Source organism: Lepidochelys kempii, chromosome 11 (assembly GCF_965140265.1).
Source record: "Lepidochelys kempii isolate rLepKem1 chromosome 11, rLepKem1.hap2, whole genome shotgun sequence".
Taxonomy (NCBI): Eukaryota; Metazoa; Chordata; order Testudines; family Cheloniidae; genus Lepidochelys; species Lepidochelys kempii.
The window spans coordinates 28,419,693-28,438,292 of NC_133266.1; the positions used below are offsets into that span (position 1 = coordinate 28,419,693).

The 18,600-nt window shown below is 42.6% G+C and overlaps 1 protein-coding gene across 12 annotated transcripts in view; it reads left to right on the plus strand.

Annotated features, from left to right (window-relative positions):
- FMNL2 (formin like 2) overlaps nucleotides 1–18,600 on the plus strand; it is a 259,314-nt gene that overhangs the window by 146,065 nt on the left and 94,649 nt on the right. For all 12 annotated transcript variants that reach the window (XM_073305475.1, XM_073305481.1, XM_073305484.1 and 9 more), the window contains exons 3-4: nucleotides 14,361–14,441; nucleotides 18,433–18,509. In XM_073305475.1, the coding sequence (XP_073161576.1) occupies nucleotides 14,361–14,441; nucleotides 18,433–18,509 (158 nt within the window). The remainder of the gene's footprint in view (nucleotides 1–14,360; nucleotides 14,442–18,432; nucleotides 18,510–18,600) is intronic.

The window sequence follows — 18,600 nt, forward strand, 5'->3', positions numbered from 1 at the left end:
TTGCTGTATTCAATTTTGGATCAGTTCTGTTACACTGTAGTCAGAATGGTTAGCTGTGTGTTATGTACCACTGTCCAGAAAGCAGGTAATTCCCAGATTTTCAATAATGTAAAACATTCATTTGCAGGTCAAATGAGAGGCAAAGTATCAATTCATAAAATCCTGTTGTTCTGATTAGCGTCTTGCCTTTTTCCTCTCACTTGAATTCTGGCATAATTTTAGTGGCTGCTTTCCTTTTATAAATGCGAGAGGTACAAGCCAAAGCTTTATGCATTTTGAATGCATCTTGGAGTCTCAGATAGCAAATATTATAAAGCATTAATCTCTGACTATATCAATTTGTGACATGGCTTCTAATATAAAACAGTTGAATCAGGGGAAAAGCAAGGTGATAGTCATAGCCAGGATGATGTGATTTTAAAGTCTGACCCCTTGTGACTTTCTAGGGCTGGAAGCACTTTGATGGACTAGTAAAAATGTCTTCAGGGTTAGTAAACATTTCAAACCACTGATCATTGATTAGAAAGAAACATGTTTGATGCCTGCTGTTGCTAATAATGACTTACTTTGTGTCTCTCAACTCAAAGAATTCCGTTGTGCTTTGCACAATAAGGAGCTGTTTTAAAAAAAAATTCATTGCTGTTTTAAAGACGATTATGTCGGTGAATAATTATTGATAGACTTTGAGAAAACAAATAAACAGAAAAAAGATCAGCATCGGAAACGATAATAAATTTGCTAATTAAAGTCCTCTAAGTGTCTTGGTTTAGTCTCAGAAGACTAAAAATATTAAAATTGGCAGCTAGGAAAAGCTTGTATTAACATATAATGCCTGATTATTAAATAAGTGCAAGGCAGCCAAAGAATAAAAGCTCTGCTCTTGAGAATTAAACTAAACATATCCAAGCTATATCTCCATGAAGAACTCCCAAGAAGAGAGGGACTAAACTGTTCAAACTAATGTGGAAAAAAGCCTTTTGGTGGTATTATTCTGACCCTTTTCAAGATTCAAACTGTTCATTTTCAGGAAGAATTGAATTGGATACACTCTAATTTGTACTAATTGTCCTTATGACTTGTAAATTACCTGCTTTATTTGTAAAACTGGCCTCCAATTTTGTGCCTGCTATTTTGCTCCTTCAGTTGTAGTTGCAGATGGTGACATTTGGTTATCTAGCTATCTGATTGTACATTATTACCATTTTCCCCTGTAATTAATTTTAGATAGAAACGTAGGCACAACATTGGAGGCCAGTTTTAAAACTCAGTCTCTACAGTATCTCTAGATTTATAACTGACCACTACTTCACCTATCACTTGAAAAGTGGCAACTGTACAGCAGTGCACAATGGGACAGATTCTTATTTATATTAAGGCCCCTTTACATTGCTCTGGTAAGGGAAGGGCTTTAGCATGAGTTGATATGGGTGTACATTACTTTTAAATTTTTAATGACTTTTACTCTCACTTTAAGTCCCTGTTGTCAGAGTGACATAAAAGGGGCCTAGTGTAAATGTGATCCAATCCAGTAACACTCTGTAAAGAGCACACCAAAAATAACGATACAGTGAATATATCCCAAATATTAGTTAACATCTTGCTATTCAAAGTAGTTTATTTTATATATTTATTTTATTTTTCATTTTATAAAAATGTGCCCTTCATAACATCTTAGGACACAATGTGTTCCTACTTCCATGAGGGTTTCCTCTAGTTCAGCTATATCCGTGTGATCTCTGTTTCTTTACAGTCAGTTGCTGGGGGTATGTGTTCTGCGTGGTTCATAGCTTTATAGATGACTTCCATTAACACTAGAGGAGGCTGCATGAATAAGCCTCTGCACATCATGTGGAAACATACCCTTAACTCCTTGCATCTGTCTACTTCAGTGCTTTTCACAACATTCTGATAGCAGCTCCAATTAGCAGCAATTGAACTACGATTAAGCAATTTCCTAGGTAATTGTATACACACAGAGACAGACAATTCTAAGGAAGAGAAGGTTTTTAGAAACACTGAAGTTTCAAACATGTAATTTCATGACACTCTACTGGCCAGTTTCAGAACTAGTGTAAGCAGGTGCAACTCCATTGAAGTCAGTGGAACTGTACCTCCTTATACCAGCTCTGAATTAAACCCTTTGTCTTGGTATGTCTTTGTTCTTTAATTAAAAGAGTATGGTCAAGGGTCAGAAGCTACAAATATGCCTTCTTTCCCATCACCCAAAACACATTTACTTTCCAAATATCCTGCTGATGTGGAAGAGACTCTCAGCCACTGAACTCGACCCAAATCAGAGCAAATAGGTGATGAAGTCAGAATGCTCTGGGTTTTCCGTGCTAACACTGTCGGCTTGCTTGTGACCGAGCACCTAGATATGGAATGTGCAGCTTGTGTTAGTTTACAGGGAGGTGGGGATAAGGAAGTGCACACTCACACCTGTTCCTCCTGCAAGCCTTCATTGTCCATAGAGAAAACAAATTCAAGGTACGGCCTATTTAGGTCACCTGACCTGACAGCTGTGTTTGTTAAAACCATTGCTGCCCTTGATTTGGAAGCTGAGAAGGACTTTGGGTATGGCTACACTTGCAGATGTAGAGTGCATTGAGTTAAACCAGCCTTCGTAGAGTACAGTAGGGAAAGCGCTGCAATCTGTCCACACTGACAGCTTCAGGCGTACTGGCGTGGCCACATTTGCGGCACTTGCAGCGGCATTGGGAGCTGTGCATTATGGGCAGTTGTCCCAGCATGCAATTGACTGTAATGTGCTTTTCAAATGGGGTGAGGTGGGGTGGAGCGTGACAGGGAGTGTGTTGTGTGTATGTGGGGGGAGAGAGAGTGGGTTTTGGGGGAGCTGAGAGCATGTCAGCCTGCTGTCTTGCAAGTTCAGACAGCAGCAGACCTCCCCCTCCTCCCCGCCTCTCTCTCTCACACACAGCATTCCTCAGTAATGGCTCACTTTGTCTCGGAGCTGGCTATCAGAAACGGAGCTTTCGAAGGGCATATCCGCATTCCTCAGTGAGTTCAAAACAATGAGAAGAGTGGCTGCTTGACTTAAGGGGATTATGGGACCTTTCTGGAGGCTGATCAGGGCGCAGTAATGCAACACCTTGTTCACACTGACACCCCGGCGTTTCAGCCACTACGCAACAAGCATTAATGTTCTCGCCGAGGTGGAGTACCAGGAGTGCTGTAGCCGTGGAGTCAGAGTGCTTTACGTGCCTTGCCAGTGTGGATGGGGAGTGAGCTAGGGCGCCAAGGGCTGCTTTATTATACTGTAACTCGCAAGTGTAGCCAAGCCCTTTGTTATGAAGGAAACATGCCTTCCATTGCACCTTTCAGTACCATCCTGTTGTGTTAGCTTTAGAATGGGCAGTCCCATTCAGACAAAACAGGAATGCCCCAAAAATTCAGCCCCAAACTTCAGATCCCCTTCCATTGAGTCCTAACTCCCTGTCTACTCTGCATTTTCATCCTGATCTAGTCCCTGATTCCTCTCCTGTCACTAATTTGCAGTTAAAAACATTTTAAGGCATTTTTGTTTTTGTGGCCCAGAGTGCACTGTATACCTAGAGCCTTTGAAATTTCCTGCTACGATTGGGTTTTTAGAAGCGGTGTTCAGCACACTCTGCCCTCAGGAAGCTAGCAGCAAGGTGACTGGGGCCAAGCATGAGACCCAAGACCTGCTAGGTTCTCATCTATAAAGGTGGTCGGGAGGAAGCAATAGCAGTGAAAATGATGCAAGTGACAGGGCTGGAACAGAAGTAGGTGTTTGTGGGCCAAGGTTTGGGTAATAGAATTGGGAATAAGGTCAGAAGCAGGAGGATCACATGGACCCAGTGAGAAGGAGAGATGAGTTACATGTGTTCAGAGGGTTAAATAGACAAACCTAGCTTTGGATACTAACGCAAACCAGTGCTCTAAGGTGTCTGAGATTTATCCATCACTATGTATTGTAACATCTTGTCTGTGTAAGGGAGTCAAAACACAAATGGCATGAAAATATACAGGGGCTTGAATAATTGTAAATTACTGCCAATTAACCCAATGGATATATAAAATTAAGAGAGTGTCTTTATCATTTGACAAGAATACTTTGATTATGTAATGAAAAGGTTGTCCTGCACCTTGTGCTGACATTTACAACAGTGCAAAGTGAATCCAAAGGGCATGTAGCATGCTTCCAAATCAGACTAGTACGTGCTTTGCACCTGCTTTGCATTGGTGTAAGTGCCCTACATGAGGTGCAGGGCATTGGTGAATCAGGCCTGTTACATGGGCAATTTTGATGAGAATCATTCTGTAAAAGAAGGAGTAGCCTGTACAGAATGAGTTTGGTGGATTTACTTCAGGTCCCAGAGGATAACTGACCACATTACAATATTTATCAGCTAAAACTGTCTCTAATTTTGCCTCCTCTCAGCGCAGAGGACCTAAGAGCCCACCACTTCTCCTTGATGCCAGCAAATATTATGGGTGCTCAACAGCTTCCTGGAGCACTCCCCACTTTGCAAGATCAGGCTCTCACTGACCTGGAAGACAAAATTACTTTCAGAGATGGCCCCTCCAGTGAGTGCTGGAGGTTTACATGGGGAAGCTTGCATTGAACAGTTGCACAGGCCAGGAAGCTGTGCTTTTTGTCGGTAAAATAGGGGATGTCAATCTGCAGGGTTCTCAGTCAGCCCTTACATCAGCACTAAACTTGCACGAAAATATTTAAAAGATTAAAAACATTGCAAAAGAAGGAAGAAGTATTGCATTTGGAAGGAATTTCAGCCAGAGGTTGGTGGAGCAAAGGGTAGGATTTTAAGACCATTCCTACTTATGATGATGATGATTAATTATATTTTTGCAGCAGGCAGCAAGAAAATAACTGCAATGACTTTCAGTGTATATGACAGTGCCTTCTGAATACTGAGCAGGAATCTACCACTCATTATGAAACAACTTACAGATCATGTACTCAGGATTTCATCTTGACCTAATAAATGGGGGTTTCACATTTCAGTTACAGAAGTTATTATGTGAGCTTTCTCTCAAACTAAGGGAAAGAAGTTTAAAATTCCTCCAAGATTCAAGTATCAGAATGTTCAGTACTGCTCTTAACAGGTCTGAATACAGCCTATTCCCCATGGAAGAATGTAAATTTCCCAGCAGTTTTATAGAATAGATGTCTGTCTGACTATGGAACAGGCATAACAAACAATATTTTTGTTATATCAGTGTGTAATTAGATATTGCATGTCGTGGATTCTGGCTGCCAGATTTATGATTCATCCAGTGGTTCCCTACAAGATTCACCAAATTATCCTATGTGTTGGGAAAATGCTGTAGAGCTTTGCATTCCCCTCCCATTGCATCCATCGGAAATACTGTATATCTCACACTGAGATGAGAATTTTTCACCATTAGACTATATTAGCATGTCAGTGAAGTGGGGAAATACTTAGGCAAAATCAGATCAATCAAAATTAGTCAAAGGCACAGACATGGAATTTACTAATTGAATTCTAGCTTATCTGTTCAGATGGAAGTGACAGAGAAGGAGAAAGACCTGGGTGTATTGGTCGATCACAGGATGACTGTGAGCTGCCAATGTGATGTGGCTGTGAAAAAGGCTAATGTGATCCTAGGATGCATCAGGTGAGGGATTTCCAGTAGAGAGAGGGGAGTGCTAGAGCCATTATAAAAGGCAATGGTAAGACCTCATCTGAAATACTGTGTGCAATTCTGGTCTCCCATGTTTAAGAAAGATGAATTCAGACTGGAAGAGGTGCCGAGAAGGGCAACTAGGATGATCAGAGAAATGGAGAACTTCCTTGACAAGAAGAGGCTTAAGTAGCTTAGCTTGTTTAGTCTAACAAAACAAAGGCCGAGGGGAGATATGGTTGCTCTCTCTGTAAATACATCAGCGGGACAAGCACTAGGAAGGGAGAGGAGCTATTTAAGTTAAGGGGTAGTGTTGATACAAGAACGAATGAATATAAACTGTCCATTAACAAGTTTAGGTCTGAAATTAGATGGAGGTTTTTAACAGTCAGGCTTGGTCTACACGGGGGCGGGGTTTGACCTAAGATACGCAATTTCAGCTACAAGAATAGCGTAGCTGAAGTCGACGTATCTTAGGTCGACTTACCTCACATCCTCACGGTGCAGGGTCGACTGCTGCCACTCCCCCATTGACTCCACTTCTGCCTCTCGCCATGATGGAATACAGGAGTCGACAGCAGAGCGATCGGGGATCGATTTATCGTGTCTACACTAGACGCGATAAAATCGATCCCCGATAGATCGATCACTACCTGCTGATCCGGCGGGTAGTGTAGACGGACCCTTAGAGGAGTGAAGTTCTGGAACAGCCTTCCAAGGGAAGTAGTGGGGACAAAAAACCTAATTGGTTTTGAGACTGAACTTGATAAATTTACAGAGGGGATGATATGATGAGGTTGCGTACAATGGCATATGGCCGATCTGTGACTGCTATTAGCAGATATCTCCAGTGGCTGGAGATGAATCACTAGATGGAAAGGGCTCTGAGTTGCTACTACAGACAATTCGTTTCCAGGTGTCTGCCTGGTGGGTCTTGCCAGCATGCTAACACGGTCTAACTGACTTGGAGCTGGGAAAGAATTTTCCCCCGGGTCAGATTGGCAGAGTCCCTGGGGGTTTTTCACCTTTCTCTGCAGTGTGAGGCATGGATTGCTTGCTGGTTTGAACTGGAGTAAATGATAGAATCTCTGTAACTTGAAGTCTTTAAATAAAAATGTGAGGACTTCAGTAACTCAGTCGGAGGTTATGGGCCTATTACAGGAATGGGTGGGTGAGGTTCTGTGGCCAGTGTGGAGGGAGGTCAGAATAGGTGATCGTGATGGTCTCTTCTAACCTTAAAGTCTATGAGAAATAATAATAATAATAATAAACATACTGGAATCAAATGAAAATTGTTATTTTCTTTCAAATTCCTCCATGCCTGTCTTGTCTCTCTCAGCTCCTTCTGCTCACTTAATACTGGCCTCCTTTCTGCTCCTTCGCACAATCTTTCCCCGTGGGTACAAGAGCCTTCCCTTCTGCAGCTTCTCCTGCTCTGAGCAGCCTTCTTGTATCGTTGCCTTATCAATCCAGCTAGACAACCCTAGGCCTTCTTTGTGTGCCAGAGCACAAGGATCAAAGAATTTGACAGCCCCTTGCACAGGTGCCCACTAAGGAGAGCTCTGGTTCCTCCTTGTGTACCATACAGGGGAAGTCACTGTCCAGCCCATAACCTATAAAACAGTAAAAACCCACTAGACTAAATGCAGTTATAACCCAAAACTATCCTTGAAAATGAGGACAGAGGCTTGGGACCAGATTGTTTCAATGTACTGGCCTGGGGAACTTTTGGGAGAAGAGACAGTCTGTATGGAAGAGATGAACTGTAGTTTAACTGAAGCAAAAGCAAGTTTCTAGCTCAGATATTAAAATATTTTAAGGAATATCCTTCCTTTGGAGGAAGTATTTAAACAAAGAACTGGGAGAAAGCTGACAGGTGATAAGGAGCCCTCAAGTTGGACAGCCATCTGCTGGGAATGTTTGCCATACATAGGTATTACTTTGTATTAGAGCTGAACTGGAGGATGGAAAGGTTGAGATCACAGAAGTAAATTCCATACAAGTGAAAGGGTGTTAGATTAAGAAGTTAAATAAATGAAAACAGGCATATGGCCCAACTATAATAAAAGTTTATAAGCCAACATGAGAACCTCCAAAACATTAGTTGGTGACCTAGAGGGAAACGTTCTACATACTAGGAATAGAGGAATGACATAATAGACATTTCTGAAGCATGGTGGAATGATAAATCAATACTGTGATACCTGGCTATAGTATCTATACAGTAAAGATAGATTAAAATATGCACTACGCTTAATAGATTCTGCAGAATCTAACAGAAAAAAAAACCTATCTGTGCCCATATAGTAAATTTATACTGATACAAAACCCAGTGCATAAAAACGAAACTATAAAGCAGTATTTGACCACTAGCTTCCAGAGCAGGAAAACAATAATGGTGAGGAAGATCAAAGAGGCAATTAAGTCTAATAAACCAGTGATAATGAGTGACTTCATCTACCCACAAACAAAATGGTCAATGTCACAGTGGGACAAGGTTCGGATTGCTTCTTGGACCGCTCTTTCTAGATCACACATGAATAGAGGCTATTTGCATCTTAGTCATGTGTAATACACAGGAGTTGATTCAAGAAAAGATTATAATTCAGCCTTTAAGTAATAGGGATTTGGCTCTAATTCAGTTCAATATCTTCAGGAGAGACTTTCTTTCAGACCTCTGGCTAAATTCTCTGCTGACATTACCCCATTGAGGTCAATGGAATTGAAATTAATGGAGTTACACCAGCAGAGAATTAGGCCAGGCCTAGTGCCAGGATAGTAATGTTGGGTAGGTGTGTGATTTTGTTCATGACATTTCTATACCAACAAAAGCTGTTTTGTAGATGCAGTTACACTAGCATAAAAGTCCTTTGCCATATAGCCCATTGTACTCAGACAACTGGCAAACGCTATACCAGCAAAAACACTTTTTGCCGCTATTGCAGCTACACTAATAGGTTTGATAGCAATAGGTACATAGGCAAACCTTTTCTAGTGTAGGCTAGGTTTTGAGCTCCTACTCTTTTTGAGTAATAAAGATGAGGACTGTCTGTGATTGAGATGTTAAAAGAGAAAGTGCTGATGAGACCTGATATATTAAAGAGCAACAAGTTACTAGGAGTGAGTGGTATGTACTCAAAACTTCTGCAGGAGCTTAAGAATGAAGTGGCTTACAACTTCTGCTAACAAAAATATTTACTCTCTCATTAGAATCAGCTGCAGAGGACAGGAAGGGAACGAATGTTCACTACAGGATTTTTTATACCTTCCTTTTTGCACCTAGCATTTGGACCTGGCTAGCCAGAGACATACAACTGGACTAGAAGGACCACTGGTCTGATCCACTGTTGGAGTTCCCCTGTTGTGCCTCCCTCTTGCACAAGTGCTCTAGCCTGGAAGGGCTCAAAAAACCATCTTTGGGTACATCTGCATGGGGATGAAAGCCCTGTGGTACATCTGTGGCTGGTCTGGGTTAGCTTACTCAGACTCGCAGGACTTAGGCTACGCAGCTAAAAATTGCTATGCAGACATTGGGGTTTGGGCTGGAGCCTGAATTCTGGGACCCTCCATCATTGCAGGTCCCAGACCTTGGGCTTCTGCCTAAGCCTTGAATGTCTATACTACAGTTAAACTAGGGTGACCAGATGTCCCGATTTTATAGGAACAGTCCCGATATTTGGGTCTTTTTCTTATATAGGCGCCTATTACCCCCCACCCCATCCCGATTTTTCACACTTGCTATCTGGTCACCCTAAGTTAAACAGCTCCTTAGCCCGAAACCCATGAGCCCGAGTCAGCTGGCATAGGCTAGCTGTGGGTTTTTAGTTGCAGTGTAGACATACCCTTTGTAGCCCCCTGATGAGAGGCCCGGTGCTGTTGCAATTCCTGGTTAAGACACTGCTCCCTGCTAGAACGCCCTGGGGCACAAGTCACTCTGGCTCACGAGTTACCTAGATGCAGAGGAAAGCCTGGGTCCTCTTACACACTTTAGGGCACATTTAACCAGATGGCTACCCTCCCAAGAGATGATTCAGGGAGCATGCTCCACCTGCACTTCAGTGAACAACTGGAAGGCATTGTGCCTTCCTGAGCCATAAAAGATTCTGTAGCAACCCTCTCTGTGGTCCTGTGCTGGGAGGTTCAATCAGGCCCTTAATGAGAGTTTATATAATTGTAATGGGAGAAATGGAATTTTCAATAGAGAGTCATATCTATTGACTCTCCATCTCTTAGTCCTGGTGGGACAGCAGCTGAGTCAAGTGTTAGAGAGGGCATGTAATTATTGCATAGCTGATCCTGGCCCTGTGCAGTTCTTTCAGCACTTAGGTGGGCTTTAGCTACCAAACCTATGACAGCTGTAATCCTAGCTGATCTTTTAAGTGGAATAATATCAATATAGAATAGAAATTCACGGAGCTGACCTGATAATGGGGATGGAAATGTTCTACCTATGTAAAAGCCTAGATAATCTTCTAGGAATTGATATCAAGAGGACAGGCAGGTGGATTGGAGTATAGACCAGAAGGGAATAAATAGAAATGGAAAGTCTGATGTGATTGTTTATCATTGTTTTAGGAAAACAACAGAGCTTTCAACTCTCTTCAAGCAGAATTCTCCTCAGTTGTCAATATATTCAACATTCAAACAATGTTGGCAGATAGTGGTAGAAAAAGTCAGTTCCTGTGTGTGGTAAACATATTAGTGTGCAGGATTTGTGTTGACATAGAAAGTAGCATGTGGACATTGTGGATTTAATGCATATTGATGTAGGATAAACAAACACTTCAATGTTATGTGGAAGCATAGAATCATAGAATCATAGAATATCAGGGTTGGAAGGGACCCCAGAAGGTCATCTAGTCCAACCCCCTGCTCAAAGCAGGACCAATTCCCAGTTAAATCATCCCAGCCAGGGCTTTGTCAAGCCTGACCTTAAAAACCTCTAAGGAAGGAGATTCTACCACCTCCCTAGGTAACGCATTCCAGTGTTTCACCACCCTCTTAGTGAAAAAGTTTTTCCTAATATCCAATCTAAACCTCCCCCACTGCAACTTGAGACCATTACTCCTCGTTCTGTCATCTGCTACCATTGAGAACAGTCTAGAGCCATCCTCTTTGGAACCCCCTTTCAGGTAGTTGAAAGCAGCTATCAAATCCCCCCTCATTCTTCTCTTCTGCAGGCTAAACAATCCCAGCTCCCTCAGCCTCTCCTCATAACTCATGTGTTCCAGTCCCCTAATCATTTTTGTTGCCCTTCGCTGGACTCTCTCCAATTTATCCACATCCTTCTTGAAGTGTGGGGCCCAAAACTGGACACAGTACTCCAGATGAGGCCTCACCAATGTCGAATAGAGGGGAACGATCACGTCCCTCGATCTGCTCGCTATGCCCCTACTTATACATCCCAAAATGCCATTGGCCTTCTTGGGAACAAGGGCACACTGCTGACTCATATCCAGCTTCTCGTCCACTGTCACCCCTAGGTCCTTTTCTGCAGAACTGCTGCCTAGCCATTCGGTCCCTAGTCTGTAGCTGTGCATTGGGTTCTTCCGTCCTAAGTGCAGGACCCTGCACTTATCCTTATTGAACCTCATCAGATTCCTTTTGGCCCAATCTTCCAATTGGTCTAGGTCCTTCTGTATCCTATCCCTCCCCTCCAGCGTATCTACCACTCCTCCCAGTTTAGTATCATCCGCAAATTTGCTGAGAGTGCAATCCACACCATCCTCCAGATCATTTATGAAGATATTGAATAAAACCGGCCCCAGGACCGACCCCTGGGGCACTCCACTTGATACCGGCTGCCAACTAGACATGGAGCCATTGATCACTACCCGTTGAGCCCGACAATTTAGCCAGCTTTCTAACCACCTTATGGTGCATTCATCCAGCCCATACTTCCTTAACTTGCTGACAAGAATACTATGGGAGACCGTGTCAAAAGCTTTGCTAAAGTCAAGAAACAATACATCCACTGCTTTCCCTTCATCCACAGAACCAGTAATCTCATCATAAAAGGCGATTAGATTAGTCAGGCATGACCTTCCCTTGGTGAATCCATGCTGGCTGTTCCTGATCACTTTCCTCTCATGCAAGTGCTTCAGGATTGATTCTTTGAGGACCTGCTCCATGATTTTTCCAGGGACTGAGGTGAGGCTGACTGGCCTGTAGTTCCCAGGATCTTCCTTCTTCCCTTTTTTAAAGATTGGCACTACATTAGCCTTTTTCCAGTCATCCGGGACTTCCCCGGTTCGCCACGAGTTTTCAAAGATAATGGCCAGTGGCTCTGCAATCACAGCCGCCAATTCCTTCAGCACTCTCGGATGCAACTCGTCCGGCCCCATGGACTTGTGCACGTCCAGCTTTTCTAAATAGTCCCTAACCGCCTCTATCTCCACAGAGGGCTGGCCATCTCTTCCGCATTTTGTGATGCCCAGCGCAGCAGTCTGGGAGCTGACCTTGTTAGTGAAAACAGAGGCAAAAAAAGCATTGAGTACATTAGCTTTTTCCACATCCTCTGTCACTAGGTTGCCTCCCTCATTCAGTAAGGGGCCCACACATTCCTTGGCTTTCTTCTTGTTGCCAACATACCTGAAGAAACCCTTCTTGTTACTCTTGACATCTCTGGCTAGCTGCAGCTCCAGGTGCGATTTGGCCCTCCTGATAACATTCCTACATGCCCGAGCAATATTTTTATACTCTTCCCTGGTCATATGTCCAACCTTCCACTTCTTGTAAGCTTCTTTTTTATGTTTAAGATCCGCTAGGATTTCACCATTAAGCCAAGTTGGTCGCCTGCCATATTTACTATTCTTTCGACTCATCGGGATGGTTTGTCCCTGTAACCTCAACAGGGATTCCTTGAAATACAGCCAGCTCTCCTGGACTCCTTTCCCCTTCAAGTTAGTCCCCCAGGGGATCCTGGCCATCCGTTCCCTGAGGGAGTCGAAGTCTGCTTTCCTGAAGTCCAGGGTCCGTATCCTGCTGCTTACCTTTGTTCCCTGCGTCAGGATCCTGAACTCAACCAACTCATGGTCACTGCCTCCCAGATTCCCATCCACTTTTGCTTCCCCCACTAATTCTACCCGGTTTGTGAGCAGCAGGTCAAGAAAAGCACCCCCCCTAGTTGGCTCCTCTAGCACTTGCGCCAGGAAATTGTCCCCTACGCTTTCCAAAAACTTCCTGGATTGTCTATGCACCGCTGTATTGCTCTCCCAGCAGATATCAGGAAAATTAAAGTCACCCATGAGAATCAGGGCATGCGATCTAGTAGCTTCCGTGAGCTGCCGGAAGAAAGCCTCATCCACCTCATCCCCCTGATCTGGTGGTCTATAGCAGACTCCCACCACTACATCACTCTTGTTGCACACACTTCTAAACTTAATCCAGAGACACTCAGGTTTTTCTGCAGTTTCGTACCGGAGCTCTGAGCAGTCATACTGCTCCCTTACATACAGTGCTACTCCCCCACCTTTTCTGCCCTGCCTGTCCTTCCTGAACAGTTTATAACCATCCATGACAGTACTCTAGTCATATGAGTTATCCCACCAAGTCTCTGTTATTCCGATCACGTCATAGTTCCTTGACATCACCAGGACCTCCAGTTCTCCCTGCTTGTTTCCAAGGCTTTGTGCATTTGTATATAAGCACTTGAGATAACCTGTGCATGTGTAAGTTAAATATATACTGGAAAAGCTGATTTCTCAAGGAGAATAAGAGCATTGTCATCCTAAGGAATTAAAGTAAAATTTCTCATGGATGCAGATAGAAAGGTTCTTCCAAATGTCCAAGACAGTGCAGAAAATGGAAGAGAGGTCCAGGGAAGGGGTAGGGAAAGTGTGAGAAGTATAAAAAATCCCATGTAGCAGAGCCAACCAGTGCTGTACCCTGGTAGCTCTTCGATTTGTGCTTGTCACCCTTACATGTACTTTACAGTTAGTGTAAACACCAATGATTCTGTGCAAGGATGCCAGCATCAGACTGAAAGTATGTGAGTAGTGAGTATTCAGAATACTCTTGGCTGTATATAATAAGGGCTGTTAACTCCAGCTGGACATCACCTCAAAAGCCTTTTTAAAAGGAGTCAATATTAGAAAGGCAAATGCTATCTCTAATTTTTTTTCAGGCTACTCGCCACTTCAGTCTCTTCCCCCTTTAGTTTTGTAATGATATATACCCTATGATAGGAGAATGTTTGCCTATGAGTGGTACTTTGTGTGGTATAACTTTCAGTCAGTTTAGGACGTCTGAACAGATTGTGATATGAGAAATGTCACTGTTACAGTTAGCGCTCCCCCACTTTTGATAGGCCTTGTGTAAACACACACAAAGACGTGATCCCTGCCCAGAAGAGCTTGCAAACTAATTTATAATTTTGAAAAATCACCTATAAAGTTAACAACCCCCATTTCCCGTTTCTTGAAATATGAATAACTGTAAAAATGTGGGTTCTTCCATAAAGGAAACCATCTTGGCCTGTCCATTATGTTTTTAATGTTATTCCAAATTGTAAAATGTGTGCCAGCCTTTGTGGTGACATCTTTTAAACAAACCTATACAACCATCTCTCTTATATTTAATTCTTCCAGAGCTTTCAGACAACTGGGGTTTATCTTACAGTTTCAGATATATGCAGCTGAAATTTATAATATATAGTTAGAATATACAGTGAGTCACTGCTTGAATGTCTGATGATTATGTGCTCTCTGCAGGAAAGATTTCAAGTGAAGAATCCTCCACATACATATATCCAGAAATTAAAGGGCTATCTCGATCCAGCAGTAACCAGGAAGGTAAGAAGTATTCTGTGTCCTTTAGTATGCTCTCACTTCCGCACTAATAGGCAGAATCATCTTTGATTTGGAGTTCCTCCCTGTGTGTGAAAGGCCCTGTAAAAATCTTGAAGTCCATGTCTCTACTACAGCGGCAGAGCTATGCCATTGCAGCTGTGCCGCTGTCGTGCAGATGCTTCCTACATCGATGGAAGGGTTTTTTCCATTGATGTAGGTAATCCACCTCACTAAGAGGTGGTAGTTAGGTTGACAGAAAAATTGACCTAGCTGTATCTACAGTGTGGGTTAGGTTGACGTAACTTTGTTGCAAAGGGCATGATATTTTTCATGGCCCTGAGTGAAGTAGCGATGTCGACTTAAGATTTAGGTGTAGACCAAGCTTGCAAAAGTCTCCCAGATTCCAGTCCTAACAAAACAGATGGAATCAAAGAGAAATTGTTAGAGCATTGCTGTTTTCACAGTTCATTAGGCAAAGAGTTAAATAGATGTTACAAATAAAAGAAACATCTGGCATAAGGAAAGATGGATTTAACGGCTTGTTGTGTTCTCAGTGCGGTTCCTAGTAGCTGTTCGTCCTCATAACAAAAAGAAAAGGAGTACTTGTGGCACCTTAGAGACTAACCAATTTATTTGAGCATGAGCTTTCGTGAGCTACAGCTCACTTCATCGGATGCATACCGTGGAAACTGCAGTAGACATTATATACACACAGAGACCATGAAACAATACCCCCTCCCACCCCACTGTCCTGCTGGTAATAGCTTATCTAAAGTGATCATCAAGTTGGGCCATTTCCAGCACAAATCCAGGTTTTCTCACCCTCCGCCCCCCCCCCCCCCCCCACAAACTCACTCTCCTGCTGGTAGTAGCCCATCCAAAGTGACCACTCTGTGTGTATATAATGTCTACTGCAGTTTCCACGGTATGTATCCGATGAAGTGAGCTGTAGCTCACGAAAGCTCATGCTCAAATAAATTGGTTAGTCTCTAAGGTGCCACAAGTACTCCTTTTCTTTTTGCAAAGACAGACAAACACGGCTGTTACTCTGAAACCTCATAACAAAAACTACCACCTTTGGCACTAGTTGACCCTTTCTTGGCAATCTCATCAAAGAGGTCAAGGGGTGAATGGAAATGGAGGGTGAACAGCAGACCTGAAATGAACTTGAGACCTAGATGGATATTTCTACACTATTAACGCTACAGCGGCATAGCTGCCATGCTACAGTTACGCTGCTGTAGTGTGGACGCTTGCTACAGTGACAGAAGGGGTTTTTCCATCATTTTACTTAATCCACCTCCTCGAATAGCTAGGTTGTCAGAAGAATTCTTCCATCAATCTAGTGCTATCTACACCTGGGCATAGGTTGACTTAACTACATCTCTCAGGGATGTGAAGTTTTAAGTGTAGACCAGCCCTGTGTTTGAGATGGACTACCAGTGTTTGCCTAAAACAGCCCACCAACGATGAGCCCTTGATCCTCTTTTTTCAGAGAACTGTTTCCACCTCCTTTACGTCAGAAACGGTAATGAACCACCTGCCTCAGTATGTCAGCAGAGCTCCTGTAATCCTTTCCCAGCAGGATCAAAACCTGCTAACAGGAGGAGTGTTTTAGACGAACACTGTTACATAGTCCTGTCGTGGTTTTTCTGGGGTCAAGATGGAGGCACACTGGCAGCTCAGTTGGGGAAGTTTGCATAGCTGTTGTCCTGGCTATCCTGTGGATAAAAAGAGGAGTTTAGTCTCTGGGGTTTTGAACATGGTAGTACATTCACAAGGGGCCTCATCCCAATTTGCTTTCAAATACATTTCAAATCACTGGTATTTATTTACCTCAGCTGTTTGCTCATATTGTGTTGATGTTTTTAACAGCTTTTTTCTTAAAAAAAAAACCAAAGCATAGCTCCTATCAATGACTGGTTCTCCGTCTTCCAGCTTAAACAATCACTGCTTTGTGTTGCCATACAATTAGCTTAACCGGTGTCTTGTGGTAAAATACGTATCCTGCCACAATGCTCCAAGCCCAGGACCAACCACACACCACTGGAGTTGAGGTGGGCCTATGCTATTGAAGAAATACAATGGGGCATACACTAGGTATCATTTTCTTTCCTGTTGGCCTTCATTAGCTCATGTCTTCAAGGCTGCAATAAAAGTATCTTCTGACACAATGCCTCTCGTTGTGGGAAGCGACAAGAAGGAAATGCCATTCTTAACTTTAAATTTGTCCGCAGCTGATTATAGTAAGAAGAGAAAGAAAAGAAAATAAACCAAACGGTAAACAGGGGCTTTGTTTTTTCCTGGAGCATTTTTCAGATTCATGTAGTGTTTGGTTTGCTCTGTGGTCAGTCCCTGGGCACGTTGAAACCCTTTTTGTCCTAGTGCTATTGTCAGACTCCCCCATTATGACAAAATCAGTGTAACCTAAAAATAACTTAATCAAGTTTCTCTCTTTTGTTTTGTTTTATATAACTAGTCAGCCCAGATTGCAAAGGGGAAAGATTTACAAATGGGCTCCTTGGGCTGATGCTTGGGGGAGTATTCACATTACCATAATTATTGCTGTAATTAAGGTTGTGTCAGCATTTTGTATCCTAAATGCTTGTATGGTCAGGAGGAGGTAGTTCCAAACACTGTCATATAATATTCATTTGAGTACTCAAAGTCTCCTGGAAAAATAGCTATTTTCCCCTTGTGAGCTGCATTTTCAAGCACTTAGGTTAGCCATGTTTAAATTATATATTGCTAAGCAAATCACAGTCTGGTGGCTTCTTATAGTCTTATAAATTACAGAACACTTAATTGTCTCTGCTCCAGGTTGCACACAGCAACCCTGTTGGAGGATAATAACCATGCAACAGGCAGTTGTGGAACATTCTTCCCACCTCTGTCTCTCCACCTTCCCAGCTTTCCCATCGCCACTGCAACACTAGACTAAGGCTTTGTCTTCATTGCAAAAAGAAAAGAGATGTGTTTTTACATCACGACACAGCGATCTTGAGGGAATTGGAGCCCCTGCAGTGACAGAAAACCCCTTTCCATTTCTGTAAGAAGAATCTACACTATGGTGCTTTGGCAGCATAGCTGTGACACCATTGGTGTGCCACGGTAGTGTAGACATGGCCTCAATGTGATCAGCAATCAGCATTCGGTGATATAGTAAGAAACGTACAGGAACATTTCCTCTCTCACAAGAAAAATCCCCAAAGAGATTCAAGGCCAAAAACCACATTCAGTGTAACACAGACCAGTGTTATACAATTCAAACTGCTCTTCATTCACATTGCTGGACCGTTCAAGATAAGGATAGAGTTGGCTTCAACTCTGAATTTCCTGGGTTCACGCATTCCCACTCTTGCTGCCACTGGTGGACCTGCACCGATGGGAGATATTCAAAATAAAGCAAGATTATTAGAGAGTTCTGTACTGTATTATAACTCAGTAGTTTACTGATATTTGCATTTGATCTGGGCCTCATTCCAGCCTCTAATTTTGCACCTACAAATAATCACAGCACACAGATTGTAGTACTGAGATATCTGGTTATTTGTTTGCACCTACAAATCAGGTAGTCAGATGTAAATGCCAACAACTCTTGTGTTGTGGAGACAAGATTGCAGGTGCAAAATTATTGGCCATTGCTGAAAATCATGTCCCTATGCTGGAACTGTCTGAAATTTTGGGTGCTAAAATAGAAATTGTATTGTAAAGAAATATATATTCCTTTACAGAATTTTAATTCTCCTTTTCACTTCCACAGTTTCAAATGAGGAAATTACAAAATTGTATTTGGAAGCAGGAGTTATATTTCTGAGTGTCTTTTAGTTGCTAGTCTGATTAACAGTCTTTCATTTCTCAGGATTTGGAAATGTGCTCAATATATTTTAATATTTAACATATTCTGTCTCCTATGGGATTATGGCATTTTTGAATAGCGTCATGTGAGTCCAAATATGTTTCTCAAGTATTTTTTCCCCCAACTGAATTATAGAAATTCAGAAGACGAGTCCAAGAATCTACGCAAGTACTACGAGAACTGGAAATTTCTTTAAGAACAAATCATATTGGGTAAGAGTTATTAATATCCACTGACTGCTAGCTTTGGGCAAATATCTCCATGCTCTTTAAAGAATGAGGTGGCCTAATGTATTGGTCACTA